Below are 19,390 nucleotides of genomic sequence, written 5' to 3'. Positions count from 1 at the left end.
TGTCCTATCTCGCAGACATTGAAGAGATCGAGAGAAAACAACTTCCTGGATCTGCCCCAGAATTAAATGATTTCTTCTCTGACTCAAACCACATCCTTCCACCAGGTTTCATGGAAATCCTTTCAGTTGTTTTAGTGTTATCTTGCTTACAAACAATCTAACAATCAGACAGGGGTGAAAACGTAACCTCCTTTGCAGAGATAAATATGATCCTGTGTTAATTTCCTGAGTGTGTTACAAAGGTGGAAGGTAGAAAACCAGTGACATTACAAGTGTATGAAGTGGGGACTTTGAAGACATTTTACAACAGGTCTTTAATGTATTTTTTCACGATAAGATACGACTTCTAGAGTTGGGGCCAAACGTGTGTTGTGAGTATTGTACATGTTTTGAGAATTGTAAATAGTCAGTCCAAGGCATGATAGAATCCCATGTTTATTTTATTGAAACATAAGCAATGGTTTTAAAAAATAAGGCCATGATCTTTTTAAATGATCAATCATTTCATACAAATATATATAAAAAACTAAATCAAATCAATACTTGGTGTTTGCACCTTCTGTCGTTAAAACAACACCAGTTCTTCTTGGTAGACTTTGGCACAAGGTAGAAGGTCGTTTGTTCAAATCCACCTGGAGTCCCTTCATGTGATCTCACTCCGACTGTGCAGGACCCCTCGTTTTCTGAGGACACTTAGTTCTTTAAGCCTCTGGCTGAACGCTTCCCTGATGGGGTTCTTTGATGGTTGCAAATGTAAAAATCAGGAAAACTATTAACCACACCCTGATACAGAGTGTGTGATTTATAACACAACATTGTAATCCAGAATAAATGACCTGGGCTCAATATCTTAGAGGTTACAGAGGTGTGTGTCAGTTAAGGCACATTTACATGAAAATGTACAACAGCAGCAGAGCCCTGCACATGATATTGCTCATAGTCTAGTCTCCACGGAAAATGCCAAGGTGACATTGTAAAACGAAAGTTTATTGGCTAAAACGAATGCAGTCTAATTCAATAGACCCACAGGAAATCCTCCCTGCAGACATTTCAACCTTGGAAAACGGTGAAACGGCATCTTAACCTTAAAATGAAATTTGAAGCATTATCAACATTTACGGAAAGATGAATAAACAAGCTTATTCAACTTGTTTATTCATCTAAACCAGTGCCACACAAGAGGCTGTGCCATAGACCCTCAGTCCGCCCGCTGTTAATGAGACATTTGCAGGGCTCCCTGTGTGAAGGTTTTCATTAAAACTGTTAGAGACATGTTGATTCAACTGTATGATCAGTTTGGAGGATGAAGTTTGTGTTGCATTACAGAGAGGTGTCTCTGTTTCCCTTATTGTATGTAGATAGGTGTTTCTATTATTATGTCCACTTCGGCCTCTACAAAGACAATCGACTTGAATCACCAGCTCTCGAAGACAGTTCCCACATGAGGGAGAAGGGTTTCTTTGTTGTTGGGGTCAGCACTCTGAGGATAGTGAAGGCTAACAACCTAATTTGACACAATCATGAACGTTTAAACAGCCAGAAACATAAATACATTGTCTACATATATGTATACATTGTTCTGGCTGTTCGTCAGGTCTAACTAGAAAACCTGGGGAAGTCCATTTGTGAGAACGACTCAGTCCCGATAACGCACATCTGCTCTGAGTTCCTTTGTAACATAGTTGAGCAGCGCAGCGGTGACCTGCTGCTGGAGAGTGGCGTTGCCCATCACAAGAGCGATGAGCTGGGCTACGTCTGTCCATTCCAGGCTGCCCACGATGGCCACAATGTCAGTATAGAGCTTCTGTTTCTGGTTTTGTGGCAGCTCCATCAGGATCTCAGGTAGAGGCCTGAACTGGCCGCTGGTCAGCCAGCTGCCCAAGAGACCACCGACCGCTCCGCCTGGCAGAGACACAACGACGAGGAGGAAGTGGATACAGGGTCAGTTATAGGTTTAGAGCCAAACTGATCCATCAGTTGGCTGATAAAATCAATATCAGCCCTTTAAAGACTTATTAGTATCTGAGTTTATGTTGGCCAATATAAAAACGTATTATACAGAATAAACAATGCAGAAAATGTATGCATTTATGTTAAGATCCTATGTGTATGTAATTCCTTACTTCAAGTTCTATAGATTTAGTTGTATTTGTGTCTTATTTTTATTAATAGTTATTCATAATTAAGTTTATGGTTAAACTAAACAAGTTCATTTATTAGTGGAGTTTTCTCTATTCTATTCAATGAAAGTGGGTGCTACTGTTGACGGTTGAAAATGAACCAAATGGGTTTTATGAAAATTTGATAGACTGTGTGACCAGTGGGAAAGTTATGTAATCAGGGTGTGTCTGGTTGCTATATGACAGAGATACCACTAACTACTGCAGCAACTCAGTATCTCAGTCTGACAGGACACAAAAACATGGTGAAAAGTGACCATTCCAAATCATGAGCCCATGGTGACATCTTTAAATTGATTGCTCTGTATGATCAGGAATTAAAGACACAGAACAGAACAGGAGAACCTCCACAGGATTCACTGCGAGCTAGTGGGGGGTTGATTATGCTTGTTCCACGCGACGGATGCAAAAATAAAAACAAAACCCATTGAGAATATAAATATCTCCACATGAAACAGCGGTGCCATGCACGTGGAAGACACTGATGCAGATGTCAAGAGGGCTTCCCGTCATTAAGCCGACACCGGTGTTGATGTGCTGTAAACAAAATGTGATCTCCGCAGCAGAAGTTACATGCTGCCTCTGCCTGCTGCTCCACCCTTCACCTGAATGCTCCTGTGATTTCTGTGCATGTGAATGAGTCTGGGTGGAGAATCTCCTGCTGCATTGTGCATGTGTGAAAGGCAAAACTCTGCAGAATGTGCGGACCCAGTTCTGCAGAATTCCTTTTGGTGGTCCTGACTGAAAAACGGCTTCGGTGTGGGCGACATGTGGACCAGCTGTTATATAATGACATCACAAACACAGTAATCGGGTCTGGTGTTTTTGTGACGGTGTAGGTTCTTACCCACAGCGATCCCAGCAGGTCCACCGAGCAGCCCACCTACGAAGGCACTCCCTCCTGCCACCATCGCTCCTTTGGTGGAGTTTTTCACCGCGACCTTGATCTGGTCGTGTGCTGATATTTCACAGCACAGACGCATGACGTCATTCATGTGGGGAGGCATCTCTGTGTTGAGGCACTGGAAAGACAGGAAGGCAGAGGGTCAACTCTACTGTGGTGTCTTCTTTAAGAGTGAGAAGGAGCCCAGCTGTAAGCCGTGTTAGGATACAGCATCTTCCTAACTTAACATCATCACTAAAAGAAAATGAACAGTATTAAAATATAGCTAATATAATTCAGCCTGTAACTCTACACACCTAGTGTCTTGTATAACTTCTCTACAGCTTCACTTAGTATCTCACAGTCAGTAGATTTCCTTAGACAGGGACAGAAGTATAATGAGGTGAAATGTTAACAGGGATGAATATGAATGAGAATAAAGTTACAGTGACATACTGGTGCTAATGCTAAACCCACCTTAACTGTAATTGTTTGAGAGTGGTGAAATTCCCAAAAACAATTTGCAATGAAAGAAATGATAAGAATACATTGACGTGAACCTGGTCATATAAGCAGCGGTGGTAGTTTTTTCTTTCAAAAAAATCCACAGTTCTCTAACTTAGGTTTGCCCATACTGTATTTTCTAATGCAGCTGACTTCATACTGATGAAGTTGAGCTCAACTACAATTAACTACAGTCCTGTGATGAATCCTCCCAACATGAGGGTCATAATAATACAATACAATACAATATAATATAATATAATAAACTGGAATGTTGTCGAACTAGGAGGAAAAAGTAAAAGGTGCAGCACACCGAAGGCTACACGACAAGAACAAATGCTTTCACTTTTACTTTCCCATACAGCGTAAAAGAAAAGTTGAATTATTAAAATACACCGTGTACACAGCTTTTGTATTATTAAATCAACTATCTTCTGGATGGAGTTTGGCGTGAGAGGCTCGTCAGAGAGCTTCGCAGTGTGGTTTAAACCGTGTCTGATACAGTACACGAGCTAGTGTACAGTCCTATTACTGACACTATGAGCTCAGGACAGTGGTAAACAACGATGATTTGACTAAACGTCAATATCAAGTTCCCGCTCGGTTTGAAAACGGATCAACGCGCTGAGCACATTAGCTCTAACATCCCCTCCAGTGTAAGTCTAATAAAGTTGGTGTGAAACATGAGTTTGTTACCTTCAGTCTGCTGAACTATCCAACTTCAGAGTTTGATCTACACATGGATCTGCTCCGATGACCGGACTTCTTCGTCCTCCCTTTCTTTACAGTTTGGCCACAACCTCCCGGTGCATTAGCGCCACCTTCTGACCAGGAGTGTGTCTGACCTGCTATATTCTATAGGTGTTGTAGCAGAAGCTCAGTGCACAGCATCCTAAAGCTACAGTATTGCACAGATAACATTGCTTTATCAAACATTGTACACACACACTTAACTTTATGTTCCTGTTAATATTAAATCTATGTCTTTGTGAAATATTGACATTTCACATTCTTGACGAAAGAAGAGTTTACAGTATAATCAGGCATGGCATTTTGGCTGCTTCATTATATGCAATACTATTGTTTCCCCTGTGTTACCTATGTCTAATATCCATATTTATATTTGGAAGACAGACTGTAATTAACATGATTATATCATTGTTTTGGCAGCCCACAGAAGGGCCATGGGCTGGTTCGTCTTTCTCAAGCTGGGGCCCTCAGAGGGGAGTTTGAGGCTTCTGTGCAGTAGTTCAGTTGTTCCTAGAACTGGGCTTTTCTGGACAGAGGCTTCACATGTTGAGCCTGGGATCTGCTGGAGCCACTCTCCCAGTTTGGGGCTTACAGCCCCTAATGCTCCTATTACATATATAATTACATATATACACACACACATATATCGGACTTGATTTATTAAAGCTACAACTAACAATTATATCCCTCAACTCATTTATATATTTTTCTTGAAAATAAAACAAATAACGAGAGAATCGACTCTTACAGATTCTTGGAACCACAAGAGAGCCTGTGTTTTGGGAGCCAAGTGATCTATTTGGATAATATGGGGTTATGAGCTCTTTGATATATGAAGGGGCTTGATTGTTAAGGGTTTTCGTACAATTGTGTATAGGTACATTTTTCTACTTATGTGATACTATATTTTACAAAAGACTTGAAACCTCAACGCACTGCAGTTGAATGAAATGCATGCAAAATAGACAAAACACAAGAACATTTTAACAACCAGCCATTTTCAATATCCTCAGTGACAAAGTAGTGCTGAAGCCACATCAGTACCTGGCAGAGAGTTGATGTGAGAAAACACTTGTTGCACGTTCCACTGGGACGGACGGCCGACGTCTTCTTCTCCATCAGAAACACTGATCGTTTCTGGCATCCTTTGCTCTCTCTCCCTCTCAACTTGCTTCCTGAGCCTGGAATGGGAGGTGTGTCTTCCTCTTCCTCTTCCTCCTCTTCCTCCTCTCTAGGTGAGCACTGCTGAGTCTCCTCCGAGGCACCTGACCCATGAGCCTGTGGAGCACAAAGACAATGTCTTGTGTGTTTTCCAATTGTTAGACTTTAATGTTCTTGATGCATAGTGATATTTTTCTAAATAAATGTTTCATTTTAAAGAAGTCACACAAAACTATTTTGATTTCTCGTTACCACTGTGTGAATAAACTTTATAATGAAGAAAAACTTAATTCAAGCAACAAAAGAACAGACTCTCATTGAGAAACGACCTGTTTCCACAGGCTAATTTCACTTCACAATGACGGTTCACCACCTCACCTCAAAATTAGAGGTCTGGTCCTTTGCTTGAAGTGTGGCCTGGAAACGAGTCGAATTCCCGGCCTGAATTATTGTCCCAGTCTGCCCCTGAATACAAGCTGCATGTTTGCCAACGATCATAAGTGTACTGATTCAACCCAGCAGACAGATAACCGTCAGGTAAAGGTTCTCCTAAGGTCACTTCTATAGAGAACATTACAGGACATTCTAGGAATGTTCTCTGAAGGTGATTTTGTGAAACTGTAGGGGACATTCCGCAAAGGCTCTCTTAAGGTTACATTTTTTATTCCACCTTTAGCGAATGTAAAGTGAAATTGTAAAAAAAAAGGTTTTAAAGTTTTATATACAGTCTATAGTTTTGACTGTTTTTGTTGTTAATTTCAGATATAGGGAAAGATATAGGTTGATATTCATGTTAATTATTTATTTATTTTAGGTTTTAGATTTAAATATTATACAATTCTAGGATGGTTTTTGAGAACAAGGCAGCATAAATCCAAACTCTCTGATCTGACAGGCTCACGCCCCACAGCGACACCCCGTGGCCATGGTCATGAAGGCAGCTTCAGTACCTGTAAGATCCATGATCATTATTCCATGACTTGAGTCAGTGGCTATGACGACATTCACACATTCACATTAGAGGAACTGCGTTACCAAATAAATAAATAATCACATTTAACTGTTTTGTTTGTGATTTGGAACATTTTTACAGTAGTGCTGAACTCATTATTATAACAGTTTATAGCCTACAACTCGGGGTATTTATGGTCTTATGCTGCCTTTATGAATAATCTTATAATAAACAACAACATTATTATCCTCAGACATAGTTCAAATATCTGATAGTCCTCCACCGCTTTGCTTTGCGCCTCCTAGCGCCAGGTGCGTGTACTGCGCATGTATACGCTGAAGGAAAAGCACAAAAACACAACATATTCAAAAAGCTAAATAGTTTTTACACTTCCTGATTGACTGAGACATTTGACGTGTCACATACATTAACATATACATGTTATAGACTTATATGTCACTGAACAGAGGCGTGGAAAACATTAGTCCACGACAGGAAATAGATTTGATAAAAATAGGTTTTGTTTATAAGCTCGATGACAGTTTCTGACAATATTCAGCCATGTTCACACACGTATGATTAAATAAAGTGATATTGTATAAAGTGATAGTAAATAAAGTCATAATATATAAAGTTATATTATATAAAGTGATCCGTCGCGGTCACATATTTGTCCATATGCGTCACAGCTCGGTGCGTGTGATTGGCTGACGCCTGGTGTGACGCAGCCCCGTTGGGCGGGGCTCGGTGCTGACGTCACAGGACGCAGGGAGGACTCTCCGACACAAACAAGTTCGAGGTCAAAACAAAGTGTGAAGAGCTGCAGCAGAGCCGGAGAGTCTCCGAACAACCCGCGGCCACACCCGAACACAGAGGAACTCCTGCTCCAGCAGGTGAGTGCGACAAGAAGTGGTCTTTATTTCAGTCTGTCTTTGTTCTCTCTCTCCAGTCGTGTCACTCCGCAGCCTCGGTTATTCTCACTGAATATACTCTGGGCTGTCATGTACACTCGTCTTACTGCAGCAGCAAAGTCTCCTGTTGTGATTTCAAGACACTGGTGTGTGCGCACAGTCAGCTGATCTGTGGACAGACAGGGGGGGGGGGGGGGGGGCAGTGTCCAGCAGTGTGTCGTTGCTCACAGACAGGGAGACTCCACACATACACTGATAAGCAGACAGAGGAAGAACTGTCTCACATGTAGATCTGGTAAACAACAGCAGCGGAAATGTACTAATAATACTTGATATGTTGTGGCCATAATAGATAGTGTTGTATATACAACGATACTGTAAAACAGCTGAGGAAAAATAAAGATTTGTTGTGCATATTAACATTTACCTACATTAAACCTTATTTTATATCGACTACTGTGACTTCTCTCACTTGTTTGGTCAGGTTGACCTCTCAGTGTAAGTCCTGCACACAACAGTATGTATCAGTCATATTAAGAGACTATCCAAGATTATCCTGGGAACGTGGACCAAGGACTATCAACAAACACTGTAGATTTACACCACATTTCACATAATGCTGGAATACAAGTTATGGGGAACCCAGTGTTGAAATACATGTCAGTCAGCTGCGGTCACAAATTAAAGTTATGTTAATGTTTACATGGACGACAGATAACAGATTGTATAATGCTGCTTAAATCAGTGTCATTCCAGCCTCTTGCATCATGATGTTTATGTTTTACATTACATTACTTGCACCCCCCCCCCCCCCTTTATGCAGATATATCTAACAACTCAGGCAGCTCAGGTTTCTAAGCAGGCGTAATGGAAGCACTTGTTGATATAGAGCAGGTGTCAAGACATGTCTTTGGGGTGTTTCCTGAGACAGCCTCAAGGGGAGCTGTTTGCACTGTTAAAGACACAAGCTGAGAGGAAGTTAAAGGGATAGTTCTCCCAGAAATGAAAATCCATTCATTATCTACTCACCACTGTGCCGATCGAGGGGTGGGTGAAGTGTTTGAGTCCACAAAACTTCCAAAACTTATTCACAGTGACTTTGCTGCATAGTTGTGATTTACCTGCTTGTGTTTGGTCATTTACAGAGCGAAGCCGAGGCATCAAGATGATCGGAAAGATTCTTTCTCATCTGCTTTGGAACACAGGCGAGGACTTTGAGGCAGCAGACGATGGCTTTGACGAGCTGATGGAGTTTGAGGAGGGAGGATGGGTCTTTGTTAATCTCCCAGGTGAGACTTCTAACATTCGTGGGTCAGTGAGGGCACAGCTTACAGCCGGATGAAAATTGATCTGTTTGAACTGGGATGTCCCTCACACAGAGAGCGGGTCGCTGTCAGTCCCTGAGGCGGATCCACTCGAGAACCTGCTGATCGAGCACCCGAGCATGTCTGTCTACCAGATGAGACCCAGGATGAGTGGGGAGGAGGAGGAGGAAGAGGAGGAGCAAGGCTCTGACGAAGATGAAGAGGACACTCCCAGGTTACTTTCCATTCAGACACTCAAGCACACACACACACACACACACACACACACACACACACACACAATGGAAGAGGAACTATTCTGCTCCTTTTATTTAAGCCTAAATAGCAGGAACACAATGTAAAAATACTTGAATACAGGTAAAAGACCTGCATTCAGAATGTCAATTAAAAGTAAAGTATAATTAAAGTATGACCCCAGATATTCCCCTTAGATATCTGGGGTCATTATCCTCAGATTTTAGGTCTAGAAAGCTAGTTCTATGTTTTCTCTCTTCCTTCATGGCTACAGCTGCTCATAGAGAAACAGCTGGAAGCTAGAGTAGGGATGTTGTGTCTCATCTTTGCCTGGTTACTCTCGGGTTCACCTCGGAGAACGACCCCCATTTTGCCGGGCCAATGTGTTATTTTGGCATAACTGGCTCAGTTGAGACAAGACTCAAGTTTACAGCCTTCCGTGCTGTTTTCCTACATAGTTTGATGCACTGATTCGACTGATAACATGTGGGTTGTCTCTGGGGCTTTGGGGGGCAGCCCTGTGTTCTCCACAGTGACTGGCCTGGAAATGCTCTTGCTCTGACCTCCACAGGTAGATCCTTAACCTTCCATCTGTTGTAAGTCCATTCTTTCACCAGTGCCTGGCATTTTCACAGCTTTGGATGGAAGGATTACTTTATCCTCACTTCCATTTTGACCACCAGCTCCATCATGGTGATGTTCCTTGTGCTTTTGGACCAGATCAGTAAATCTCCTAGGGGAGATGCGGCATCTTCTGAGGTCTGCTCCTAGTCTGTTGCTGCTCCAAGCCCCTATCGTGGGCGCCAGACTCTCTCTCTCTGCTTATGGATGAGTGTTCAACTTCTTGGCCTCATCTTCCAGTTGTGATGATTTTACTGCCAGGACCTTGTGGCGCCTCCATCTGTACCTTTGCTTTGTGAGTGCTTTCTCACACAATATGTGTTTCAGAGTGACTAGTTGTCCAAACAATGTGCAGCTTGGGTCTCGTTTTAGTCCCCTCAGGACAAGGTTTGTTAGAATTGGAAGAAGGTCATAGATGCTACGGAGGATGAACTTTATCCTGCTGGGCTCCATCGCCAAAATGTCAGCCCACAAATTCTTTCCCTCTCTGACACCTTTCCAGGATGTCCACTTGCGTTGCTTTCTCATTTGGACTGCTCGGGTTTGCCTCCCCTCCGCCTCCATCTGTCTGATTTTTGTCAGAGACGGTGTCTCACAGCCAGTGTCTTGGCATCCTGTTGCCACTGCCCTACTGAAGTCGCTGGCCACGTTACCAAAGTACAGATCTTGATTCCAGCTTCCCTGAACTTAACATCTGTGCAGTCTCACAGCACGATGACCTGGCTTGCCAAGGTCACCTGAAATTCTTAAGTTATACCTCAAAATGCCATTCGAAGCTTTGTTCCCCTTGTTTATATTTAAGATCAGGTTCCCTATCATACAAGGTGTTTCTTAATTTTTTGTAGTGCTTAGCTTATGGAGCCATTGATGAGGCACAGATCACTCACATTCCTTTTGTTCTTATTTGTCTCTTTGATGATCTGTGCCAGAACTGATACTCTTTTCACCTGGTGGCTCAGCTGTCACTGAAACTGATCTGTCGACACGCGAGTTCATTACTGTTATGTGGTCCATGTCGGCAGGAAGGACTAGTTTGGCACATCAGGAGATATGCTCACTGGTATTCTTACAGAGAGTTGTGAGAGGATCGATACCACTCTGTCTGGGAGGTTACATACTGTATGTAGCTATAGCTAGAGGATGGTTGCTAGCACAAAGACTGCAAGCAGGAGAAAGCTGCTAACATGACAAGAAAAACCAACTGCAAAAGAGATACTGTGGAGGTGAGGGGGCTGGGAGAGCACCCTCACCTGCTATAGAGGATCAATCAGCGCAGGTGAGAGCTGTTAGCTGATTGGTCCTCATGCTTAAAAGGCAGCGTCGGCGCTGCCTCAGGAACTGAGGAAGGAACTCAGAGAGACTGAGGCTCCAGAGACTCCCAGACACTGAGTGGAGGACTGGGCTGCAAAGCCAGTCTACTTTATGTTGGTAGTTAGAGATTTATGTGTATTTGTTAATAAAGATGTTTAAGAGCAACACTTCCGTCTCTGGCTGTGTGTGGGAGAGCCCTGTGGCAAGGCCGAATGCCACAGATACGTTTAGCTTTTTGTGTGTTTTATGCTAGAATCGCTGCACCATGTCAAGAAATGTTTGGCAAATAAACCACAAATCATAAGGCATAAGCAAACTGGGTTGCCTCATATTTAACTATATTTAATGGATAGACTAAAGAGTTTTTTATTGATAACTGCTGCATTGTAATGCTGATAAACACTATAACCTCAAGATTTAACCCAAATCTGATGTCCTGACAAAAAGGGATCATTCAAAATCTTGACAAAATGTCATATTTTTGGTCTAAATCTTATATTAGTTTTGAGAAGGACAGAGGATTTAGAACATTCACACAGGGCTGGTTGACAGTAATTTCTCAGGTGTTTATTCACCTTATATAGTATCAACACATACTCTAACATCCGTTCATGTGTCTGTCCAGGTCAGTGGCAGTGAGGCAGCACATTTCTTGGCTTTTGGCTGCCTGGGGAATCCCTCTGCCCTGCAACATCCAGCTGCTGGCTGTCCAGAGGGCCAGGACTCAGGCTGAGCGGAAGAAGCTGAGCCGCAGCTCCCTCCATAGGCAGAATTTAGCCAAGCTGCGATTCTCCCCACGCTACGGCCACTTCAAGCAGCCCTGCCAGCGCCTCTGCAACTACTAACAAGCAGTAAGGAAACTGCTTGTGAGAGGGTGTGTCTCAGGTTGCCTCCACCACGGCCCAGTGAGCAGCATGGTGCCTCGACTCTGAAATACTCTGGTTTCACTGCAACACTGTAACAGTTTTTAATTTTGACTTTAACGTTGGCAGCCCTCACTTCTGAAAAAGCTGAGAACAATGAACCTCAATCTCCTGATATCATGAACGACAGTCAGTCGCTCACATTGGAAAACATTAGTAACGTGTGCAGTTACTTTTAAAATATAAGCATATGTACATTTTCGGTGATTTGAGTTGTGTGACTTGTTTGGATTGTTGTGGTGTGTGACATGTTTTTACTGTTACAGTGTGTGACACTGTTCTAAAAAGAACAATTCTATCCTGTAAAATTCTTTGCTCTGACGTATGATGCAGTTGGGTGCTGCCAGACTCTGACTGGTTACTCCATGGTTGTACTCTGTGTATTATATTATGTGCCTTAGCTTTAGACGTTCTTGTGATTAAAAGAAGTATATTAAAAGCTATATTTCATACCATGTGCACCTGTACAGTATTCATATCATGTGAAATTATTATCTCTGAATTCCCTAAAATGAATGTTATTTGTTTTAAATTGATTCTTATTAGGGGGTAATTTCAAAACCACAGTTTAAGTTTTGTATTAAGTGTACCGTTTTGTATTTTTCAGCTGGTACCCACTTTTTCCAATCCACGCAAATTGTTTATTTTTGACTCACATTTGTAAATACAGTTGAATATTATGCTTTTCTATTTTGTGTGTATTTATAAAACTGTAAAAAAAAAAGTCAAATAAATCTTGTTTTCTTAAGCTGGTTTCTGTTTAATATGGCAGTAAAAACGACAAACTCAATCATTGATTGTTCAAGTCCTTTTTAAAAATACAAAGAATAACATTTAAAACAGTCATTTATTGACATTTATATGGCATTCTTGTCAGTATATTCCAGCTGCATTAAACAACATATCCTAATGATATAATGAATTAATTGATGTGACCTGGATGCAGAAGATTGACCCTTGTGCTTTATGAATCACTGAGCTTCATAACTAATGTTACTTTCTACAGCAGTCAAGATTTACGCTACGTTGATTATTACATTTACGACCTTTAGTAACTGAGGTCTTTTTTTAGGTCAAGTGAAACCTTTTTAAGACTTGACGGTACAATTGAGCATTATTAATAGGACCTGTCATTTTCGAAGGTGACGAATCTTTCCCATGAACCTTTTCACCTGCTCTGGATGGACTGCATTGGCCCAGTGGCCACCCTCCTTGAAATGAGAACCGATGATCATTCCATTTGCATCAAGATAGCACTCCATGTTGTCATAGGTCACTCCAGAACCAATCAGCACTGGGATTCTCACAGACTGGGAAACCTCTGCAAAAGCAAAGAAACAGCAAACCAGTTTTTTTAAATCATTAAAAATAATCATTTCAGCAACATCAAGTTTTTTTAGTCATACAAAAGCTTTATAAAATACCCATCTCTCACCAGCTCATGTACATGGATGCATTTGAAATCGAATCATACAAAATGTAGACAGTACAGCGTTACAACCAAATGTGTAAACGGCATCTAAGCTCATGTCAGTGTAGTGTAGCACTCTGCACCTGTCCCCACTGTGTCTGTGGTACTGGTGAGAGGGGGCTTAACCAAGAGAGACTGTGATACGCCCAGTGATCTTTGCACACAGCAGAGTCCAACCTCCATACAGTGCACGTGTGTGTGTGTGTGTTTGTATGCTCTCATTTGCGAAACCAAGCCTGTGTGCCTGTTAAGCTCCAAGTGTTTACTGTGTTGCATATGGTGGTTGGAAGCTTCTTAAAATAACAGCCCTAGCTATGTGAGGGACACTGTCCAGATTTCAGACCAACTGACCCTGGCAGATACAGACCAGGGGGTCTTTTATCACAGCCCACAGATTAATCCAGTGAAGAATTTGAATTATGGTGGACCGCTACCATGGAAAAATACTCCATTAAAAGTAAAAATGCTTAATTTTACTTTGGTAGTACCAGGTAAATTATGTAAAGAATTTGAATTTAAAGAATTTTTGGCTTACAGCAAGCTGACATAGTATGTCCCTTGTCTGATTGATGTGACAAATTTGTTTGGAAACAGCTCCTTATTTACAAGTTAAGTAGATATGTAGATATTGACTTGTGATCCTTTTAACTCTGCTTTCATATCCACCAACCACTGAGGAATATACCAGGTTCTATTCTATTCTAAAATAAGCTCACTTAAAACAGCTGCCTGTTTAAACTGAACCAAATGTGACACCAGGTTATCACTAACCACACACATTAGAACAGTTTCATAGCTTCTAGCTTTAACAGGTATTTCACATTAAGGGGATTCTTAAGTATGTCTTTGTTTTATTAAAGAAGCAGCTTTTGTCCACTGGGCAACAAAAACAACTAAACACAACTGTGACCTGTCACCTGATAATGTTCATACAGTGAACATATTAACAAAAGGTTGCCTTTTTACTCATTGACTTGATATGGCATTAGCATAATTTCATGTGTTTGTTCATTAATAATACAATATGTCCTCTTCTTTTAATTTTGTTTTGGTCTCCTGAGTTAAATATGTGGCTCCTGAACGGTTTACTGGTCCTCTATGTTCACCAGTTACTGACTAACTTTGTCTGCTTGGGGCTGATAAACAATGGTTAATCTGAGCTTTTATACTAAAACAGTGGAAACTTGTGGAACAAACAATGAGCTATAAGGGGCCAAACCAGGGCAACAGACTAAACAGGTAATAAATCTCTGTGGGTTGGTTGCTATGACCGATATCTGTCAAGCTACACATCATAGAACACAACATCTTTTTTCATTGTTCTTTTTCATGGAAGACACTTTAACTATTCATAGTAAAAAAAAAGCACAGGTGTACATAACATTGGCTGGGTTGTATACAAGTGTTCCATGAGGCCATGACAGTGAGTCAGCGTGCACAACACCAGGACCCTGAAACTGGAGCAGCGTCATGGCATTCAGCTGTTTTACTGTGCACCTGTTCACTTCCTGCTGTGACACTGTACAGTGTGAAATGGGTGTGTGTAAGTAAAAACAGGTTCATGAGTGCAGCCACGGAATTTGACTAAATCACAGTGAACCACTTGAAGTGTGGTGGAGGTTTATAAAGTAGCACAACATGAAAGTACTCAGCACAAGAAAATCTTTGCTTTGTGACTTTCCTCCACTTGACTTAACTTAGATCCAGTCTAATGCTGGATTAATGCTGGAACCAATGACGCGTGATTCAGTGGTACTCTCATGAACAGTATTCATACTGTGTGTGCTTCTGCATGTGTGTAAACTAGAATAATGATGGCAACTGTTGAGCACAATCTCGTGGAAATGAGCCATTTTCTTTAATTCTACAAGTAGTGGACTGAGTGTACACTGCTCAGTGTTCACCAGGAGGCTGACGACCACCATCACCTTCACCTCCACCACCAAGTCAGCAACTACCTGGTGCTGAGGCTCCTTTCCTGCCTGATGGAACAACTCTTTAACCTCACAGAGGAGGTCAGACATCTCAGGCTTCATATTACTTTATATCCATCGACACTGAATATAGTGTGTGTGTGTGTGTGTGTGTGTGTGTGTGTGTGTGTATACTTATACTTTGTGAGGACCATTTTGAGCATAGACCCTACAGAGTGAGGACATTTTTGGGGGTTTGAGGGTTAAGACTTGGTTTTGGGGTTAGAATTAGGTTTAGGTTATGGTTAGGGGGTTAGGGTTGGCTAACCCTTACTAAATGCCTAACCCTCAGTTTTAGGGTTAGGCTAACCCTAACCCTAAAACTGACCAAGAGTGTCCTCACAAAGATAGCAGTACAACAATGTGGGTCTGTCTGTGTGTGTGTGTGTGAGAGAGAGAAAGAGAGAGAGAGAGAGAGAGAGAGAGACAAGGTGAGAGCATTCCTAAATTGAGCCACAGAGCAGCTCGGCTTCACATGGGTGCCATATTGGGTGCCTGCCGACCTGTGTCCTGTCCTATAACCAACAGTGGACACTGAACACTGCGGTCAGGAACTCTCATAGGATAATAACAATAACTGCAGGTGATTGTGCCCTCTGCTGGACAGACTGGGCAGTGACTGGGTGTGCTTCTTCACTTAGGGGATTTAAAAAAAAACATTTTATAAACTAAAGATGATTGATTAAATAGATCACAGCTAACTCAATAGAATCAATGGTGAAACATCAGTTATAGCCATTTGTTACTGTCCAAAAGTATACCAAAGTGTCAAACAGTGATTTGAAAGCTCAAGGCTGGCTTGATAAACATGATTCTCCTGGTTGTGGAAGTGTGGAGTTTTTGTGGAAGTACCTTTGAGCTCACAAGGGTCAGCCTCTGTACCAGTGGCCGCTCCTGTGATGACGAGTCCATCAGAGAGGAAGAACTCTGCAGCACGGGCCGTCTCCTCAATGCTCACGTCTGACGTCAGGGCATGGGAGCTGGGGAACAACACATACAATGACTGAGCCTAAATTAAAGTGGAGGTACTTTGTAAGAACAAGATCTTTTGGAGCACTTGTCCTTGACTTAGGTTTATCAAACACATGTATAGCCTACATTAAATATAAAAATATAGAACAATGATTATAGGATGTTGATATGAAACCCTCATGACACAGAAATGTAATTGAGGCTTGATATTTTATAGTTTAACCATAAACTTTACAATAAATATTTTAAAAACACACACAAATACAACTTTATATTAGAACTTGAATTAAGGAAACTAATATTATTATGTTTAAGGTCAAATGTAAACATAATTGCACATCTCTTCTGCATTGTTAATTCTTTAAAACAAAAGTTTTCAAATTGTTAAACATAAACGCAAAATGTCTGTGAGAGGCTCATATCTACCGATATTATTGACCAACCAATACTGGTCAGGCTACTAACAAAATATGTATTAACACTCTAGAAAACTCACTCTTTCACTAAAGGTGAAGAAAAAGACATTTATTAAGCAACTCTCTTTAACTTTGATTAAGTCGATAGTACATGAGCTGCATTGTTCATCATTTTACACAAAATCCTTACTTTTTTAATAAATAATGTGTTTCCTCCACAAGCCTCTGTCTTTTATTTTTACTGAGAACATTTTATGTGTGAAATTCTTCATATTTTTATTGGTCATTAATAAGTTAAGAATCATATTTAATCATAAAATATACAGACAAATAAACCAAGTAAAATAAAGGCTGGCTGAGATGAAAAATAAAATAAAATCCAACTGTCGCAGGAATAAAATTAAGCTGTACTTCAAATAAAGAATAACATAGAATGGGGGGAATTTACGACAAGTGTCGACAATGAAGACACATGGAAAATAGCTGCTAACAAAACTAATGCTACCTTTATTATTAGTTGCATCCCTGAAAACTGCAAACAGAGTAATGTAAATCCAAAACTACACCAGGAGAACATAGAGAGACAGATGGTAGAGGAAGGGAGCGAGACAGAGTGGGAAGAAAACATTAAAGATCCCCTGCTTAGGAACACACTAAACTATTTGTCTATCAGGCTGTACCTGGAAATCTCTTTCATTTGGCAGCATTCTCGAACTATAAGCAATTTGGTGAACAGGTTTTATTCTTACATATGTGTGTGATAATACAACTGAAGGGTTTTTCATTCTAACCGTTGACTTAAGTCCAACGTTTCCCCTGCAGCAGTTTGATAAAATAAATTATGGCAGCCAAACTAAAGCTCCTGATGAACTTAAAAAGACCTTAAATCTCCCTGACTAATGTTCTATTTCTAGACACGCCAAAAATATTGGTATGGATCTTCATTTAGTGGCAGAAAGGGACTGGGTCACTGGTAAGTCCTGCCATTGGTAATTTTGTCAGGATCGTCAGAATAAAAGCAGTCCTACATCAACAGCTACAGTTATATGTGTAAAATATGTTTTCAGTTATTTGCTGTCTATCAGTGGGTTTTCTGCTTTGAACTTTCTAATCAAACAGTGCAGGCGATGACCTCACCTGTGCTTCTTTTTGATGTCAGTGAAGATTTGCACATGCTCAGCTCCGACCTGTTTGCGATACCTCAGTAACTCTCCGGCACAAGCATTCAAGAGGCCCTCATCAGCCACGTGAGAAAAGACAAAACCCTCCGCCCTGATGAAATCCATACCTGTGATCATACACAAACATTAGAATGATGTAGTTTACCAACTGGTAGCCACTGCATCAAGTACAGGTGATATCTGACATACAAGTATCTGATCTTTGTTCAGGAAGAACAATACATCATTAATAAGAATGGGTGACCACACAGTGATATCAGCTGCTGTGATGTTTGTTTGTCTATTTAAACATTGGCAGTGATAACACATGACTGAAGATCTTCGTTCTACAAGCTTAAACTGCAGAGGATTTCAGCCTCGTAAGAATAAGTTAGCTGGTGTAGAGTATGAACCTGAAGCCAGAGCTACGGCCATTGCCTGCTGGTTAGCAGAAGACAGTATTTGGACTCCGAGCGGCAGGATCGGACAGACGCTTCTCACAGCACTGCACACGGCTGTCATACAGGCACACACCTCAGGGCCCACAGAGAATGAGTAAGGGATGTCGTGCATGTTCTCGATGATCAGACCATCCTGGGAGAAGAGGTTACAACAAATGGTTTACCAGGTCACAGTTAAGATTGGTAAAAAATGATTACCGGTTGGCCAGGTGAAAGTTAGGATTCATAAGGAATTCACACAATGTGAGATAACTTACAATCCCTGCATCACGGTAGATTGATGCCTCCCTGCACGCCTCCTCAACGATCTGTGACATTTTCATACACCCCAGGGGGGTGCCTGAGGAAAATGAGAAACTTGTTTACATACAGTAGAATCCATCAAAAATGATAGCGCCTAGATTTACAGCACTACAATCTAAGTAAGTATATTTGAAGTACTTATACTGTCATTTCATTCCACTTTCCACTTTTACTCCTCCACAATTCAGAGACCAAAACCTCCTGTGACATAAGAATGTTTCTTATATATTAATGCATGGCCGAAGATAATTTAATGCCGTAATATATAATATATACAGGATAACATTCTCATGAGGCCATGTACTTTTTACACTTTAGTATATTTTGCTAGTAATACTTGCGCCCTTTTTCATTTTCAGTGCTGGACATTTGTAATGGAACATTTTTTTTACAGTGGTATTATTATTTCCCTTCTACTATTTCCTCCACCACTGAAAACATTGCATGTGAACACAGGTGATTGTGATCTTACCTGGTAATGCTTTGACATGGATCATTCCAATAACCACAGACTTTAATCGTCCAAAAAGATCCAAAAACTTCATCTTGTCGTTTCAGTGAAGCAATCAGGGAGCAGAGAGCAAATCATTTTTGTGTGTGCGTTTTAAACATGGAGATCACGTGATTGACCAAAGGTCAAATATGTTACCGTCGTCAAAATCGACCCAAAGCGTTGGTGCAGAAAACAAGCATCCACCATTAACCAGGCATCTAGATCCAAAACAAAACTTGTTTTTACAAAGTAGGATGTGAGGGCTCGTATAAAACCCGCGCAGTGGATGGGGCGTCCCCGGCAGAAACATCCGCAGGTTAGCATAGTTCACGTTTGGCTGAATATCGGAGAGTGGCAGCGGCTGAGAAACCTGTTGTGACTGCACA

At 41.2% G+C, this 19,390-nt stretch overlaps 3 protein-coding genes across 3 annotated transcripts; 1 reads left to right on the top strand and 2 right to left on the bottom strand.

The window, feature by feature from the left end:
* Positions 1-490: 490 nt before the first annotated feature.
* On the bottom strand, positions 491-4,402 carry LOC117753769 (protein C19orf12 homolog). The gene is made up of 3 exons (XM_034572103.1): positions 4,264-4,402; positions 3,028-3,202; positions 491-1,902 (listed from the first exon to the last, which is right to left on the bottom strand). Exons 2-3 carry the CDS (start codon positions 3,185-3,187, stop codon positions 1,637-1,639), a joined length of 426 nt encoding a protein of 141 aa, XP_034427994.1. The 5' UTR covers positions 3,188-3,202; positions 4,264-4,402; the 3' UTR covers positions 491-1,636.
* Positions 4,403-7,165: 2,763 nt separating this feature from the next.
* On the top strand, positions 7,166-12,212 carry si:ch211-260e23.9 (tumor protein p53-inducible nuclear protein 2). Its single transcript, XM_034572092.1, has 4 exons — positions 7,166-7,323; positions 8,487-8,630; positions 8,721-8,880; positions 11,458-12,212. Exons 2-4 carry the CDS (start codon positions 8,507-8,509, stop codon positions 11,675-11,677), a joined length of 504 nt encoding a protein of 167 aa, XP_034427983.1. The 5' UTR covers positions 7,166-7,323; positions 8,487-8,506; the 3' UTR covers positions 11,678-12,212.
* Positions 12,213-12,653: 441 nt separating this feature from the next.
* Positions 12,654-19,334, bottom strand: zgc:162297 (uncharacterized protein LOC555865 homolog). The gene is made up of 7 exons (XM_034572077.1): positions 18,984-19,334; positions 18,466-18,548; positions 18,161-18,341; positions 17,725-17,875; positions 16,052-16,179; positions 12,810-13,076; positions 12,654-12,775 (listed from the first exon to the last, which is right to left on the bottom strand). Exons 1-6 carry the CDS (start codon positions 19,054-19,056, stop codon positions 12,886-12,888), a joined length of 807 nt encoding a protein of 268 aa, XP_034427968.1. The 5' UTR covers positions 19,057-19,334; the 3' UTR covers positions 12,654-12,775; positions 12,810-12,885.
* Positions 19,335-19,390: the final 56 nt, after the last annotated feature.

This window comes from Hippoglossus hippoglossus, chromosome 3 (assembly GCF_009819705.1).
Source record: "Hippoglossus hippoglossus isolate fHipHip1 chromosome 3, fHipHip1.pri, whole genome shotgun sequence".
NCBI lineage: Eukaryota > Metazoa > Chordata > Actinopteri > Pleuronectiformes > Pleuronectidae > Hippoglossus > Hippoglossus hippoglossus.
The sequence above is the reverse complement of the archived record's forward strand: the minus strand, read 5'-3'. Positions and strand labels throughout refer to the sequence as shown.

Excerpts from the sequence above, each read along its gene's own strand:
- si:ch211-260e23.9 (XM_034572092.1), top strand. The coding sequence starts at position 8,507 with ATGATCGGAAAGATTCTTTCTCATCTGCTTTGGAACACAGGCGAGGAC. Across the intron at positions 8,631-8,720 it reads GGTCTTTGTTAATCTCCCAG|AGAGCGGGTCGCTGTCAGTC; the intron begins GTGAGACTTCTA and ends TCCCTCACACAG. Across the intron at positions 8,881-11,457 it reads GATGAAGAGGACACTCCCAG|GTCAGTGGCAGTGAGGCAGC; the intron begins GTTACTTTCCAT and ends GTGTCTGTCCAG.
- LOC117753769 (XM_034572103.1), bottom strand. The coding sequence starts at position 3,187 with ATGCCTCCCCACATGAATGACGTCATGCGTCTGTGCTGTGAAATATCA. Across the intron at positions 1,903-3,027 it reads ACCTGCTGGGATCGCTGTGG|GCGGAGCGGTCGGTGGTCTC; the intron begins GTAAGAACCTAC and ends TGTCTCTGCCAG.
- zgc:162297 (XM_034572077.1), bottom strand. The coding sequence starts at position 19,056 with ATGAAGTTTTTGGATCTTTTTGGACGATTAAAGTCTGTGGTTATTGGA. Across the intron at positions 16,180-17,724 it reads GACATCAAAAAGAAGCACAG|CTCCCATGCCCTGACGTCAG; the intron begins GTGAGGTCATCG and ends GTTGTTCCCCAG. Across the intron at positions 13,077-16,051 it reads TGACCCTTGTGAGCTCAAAG|AGGTTTCCCAGTCTGTGAGA; the intron begins GTACTTCCACAA and ends TTGCTTTTGCAG.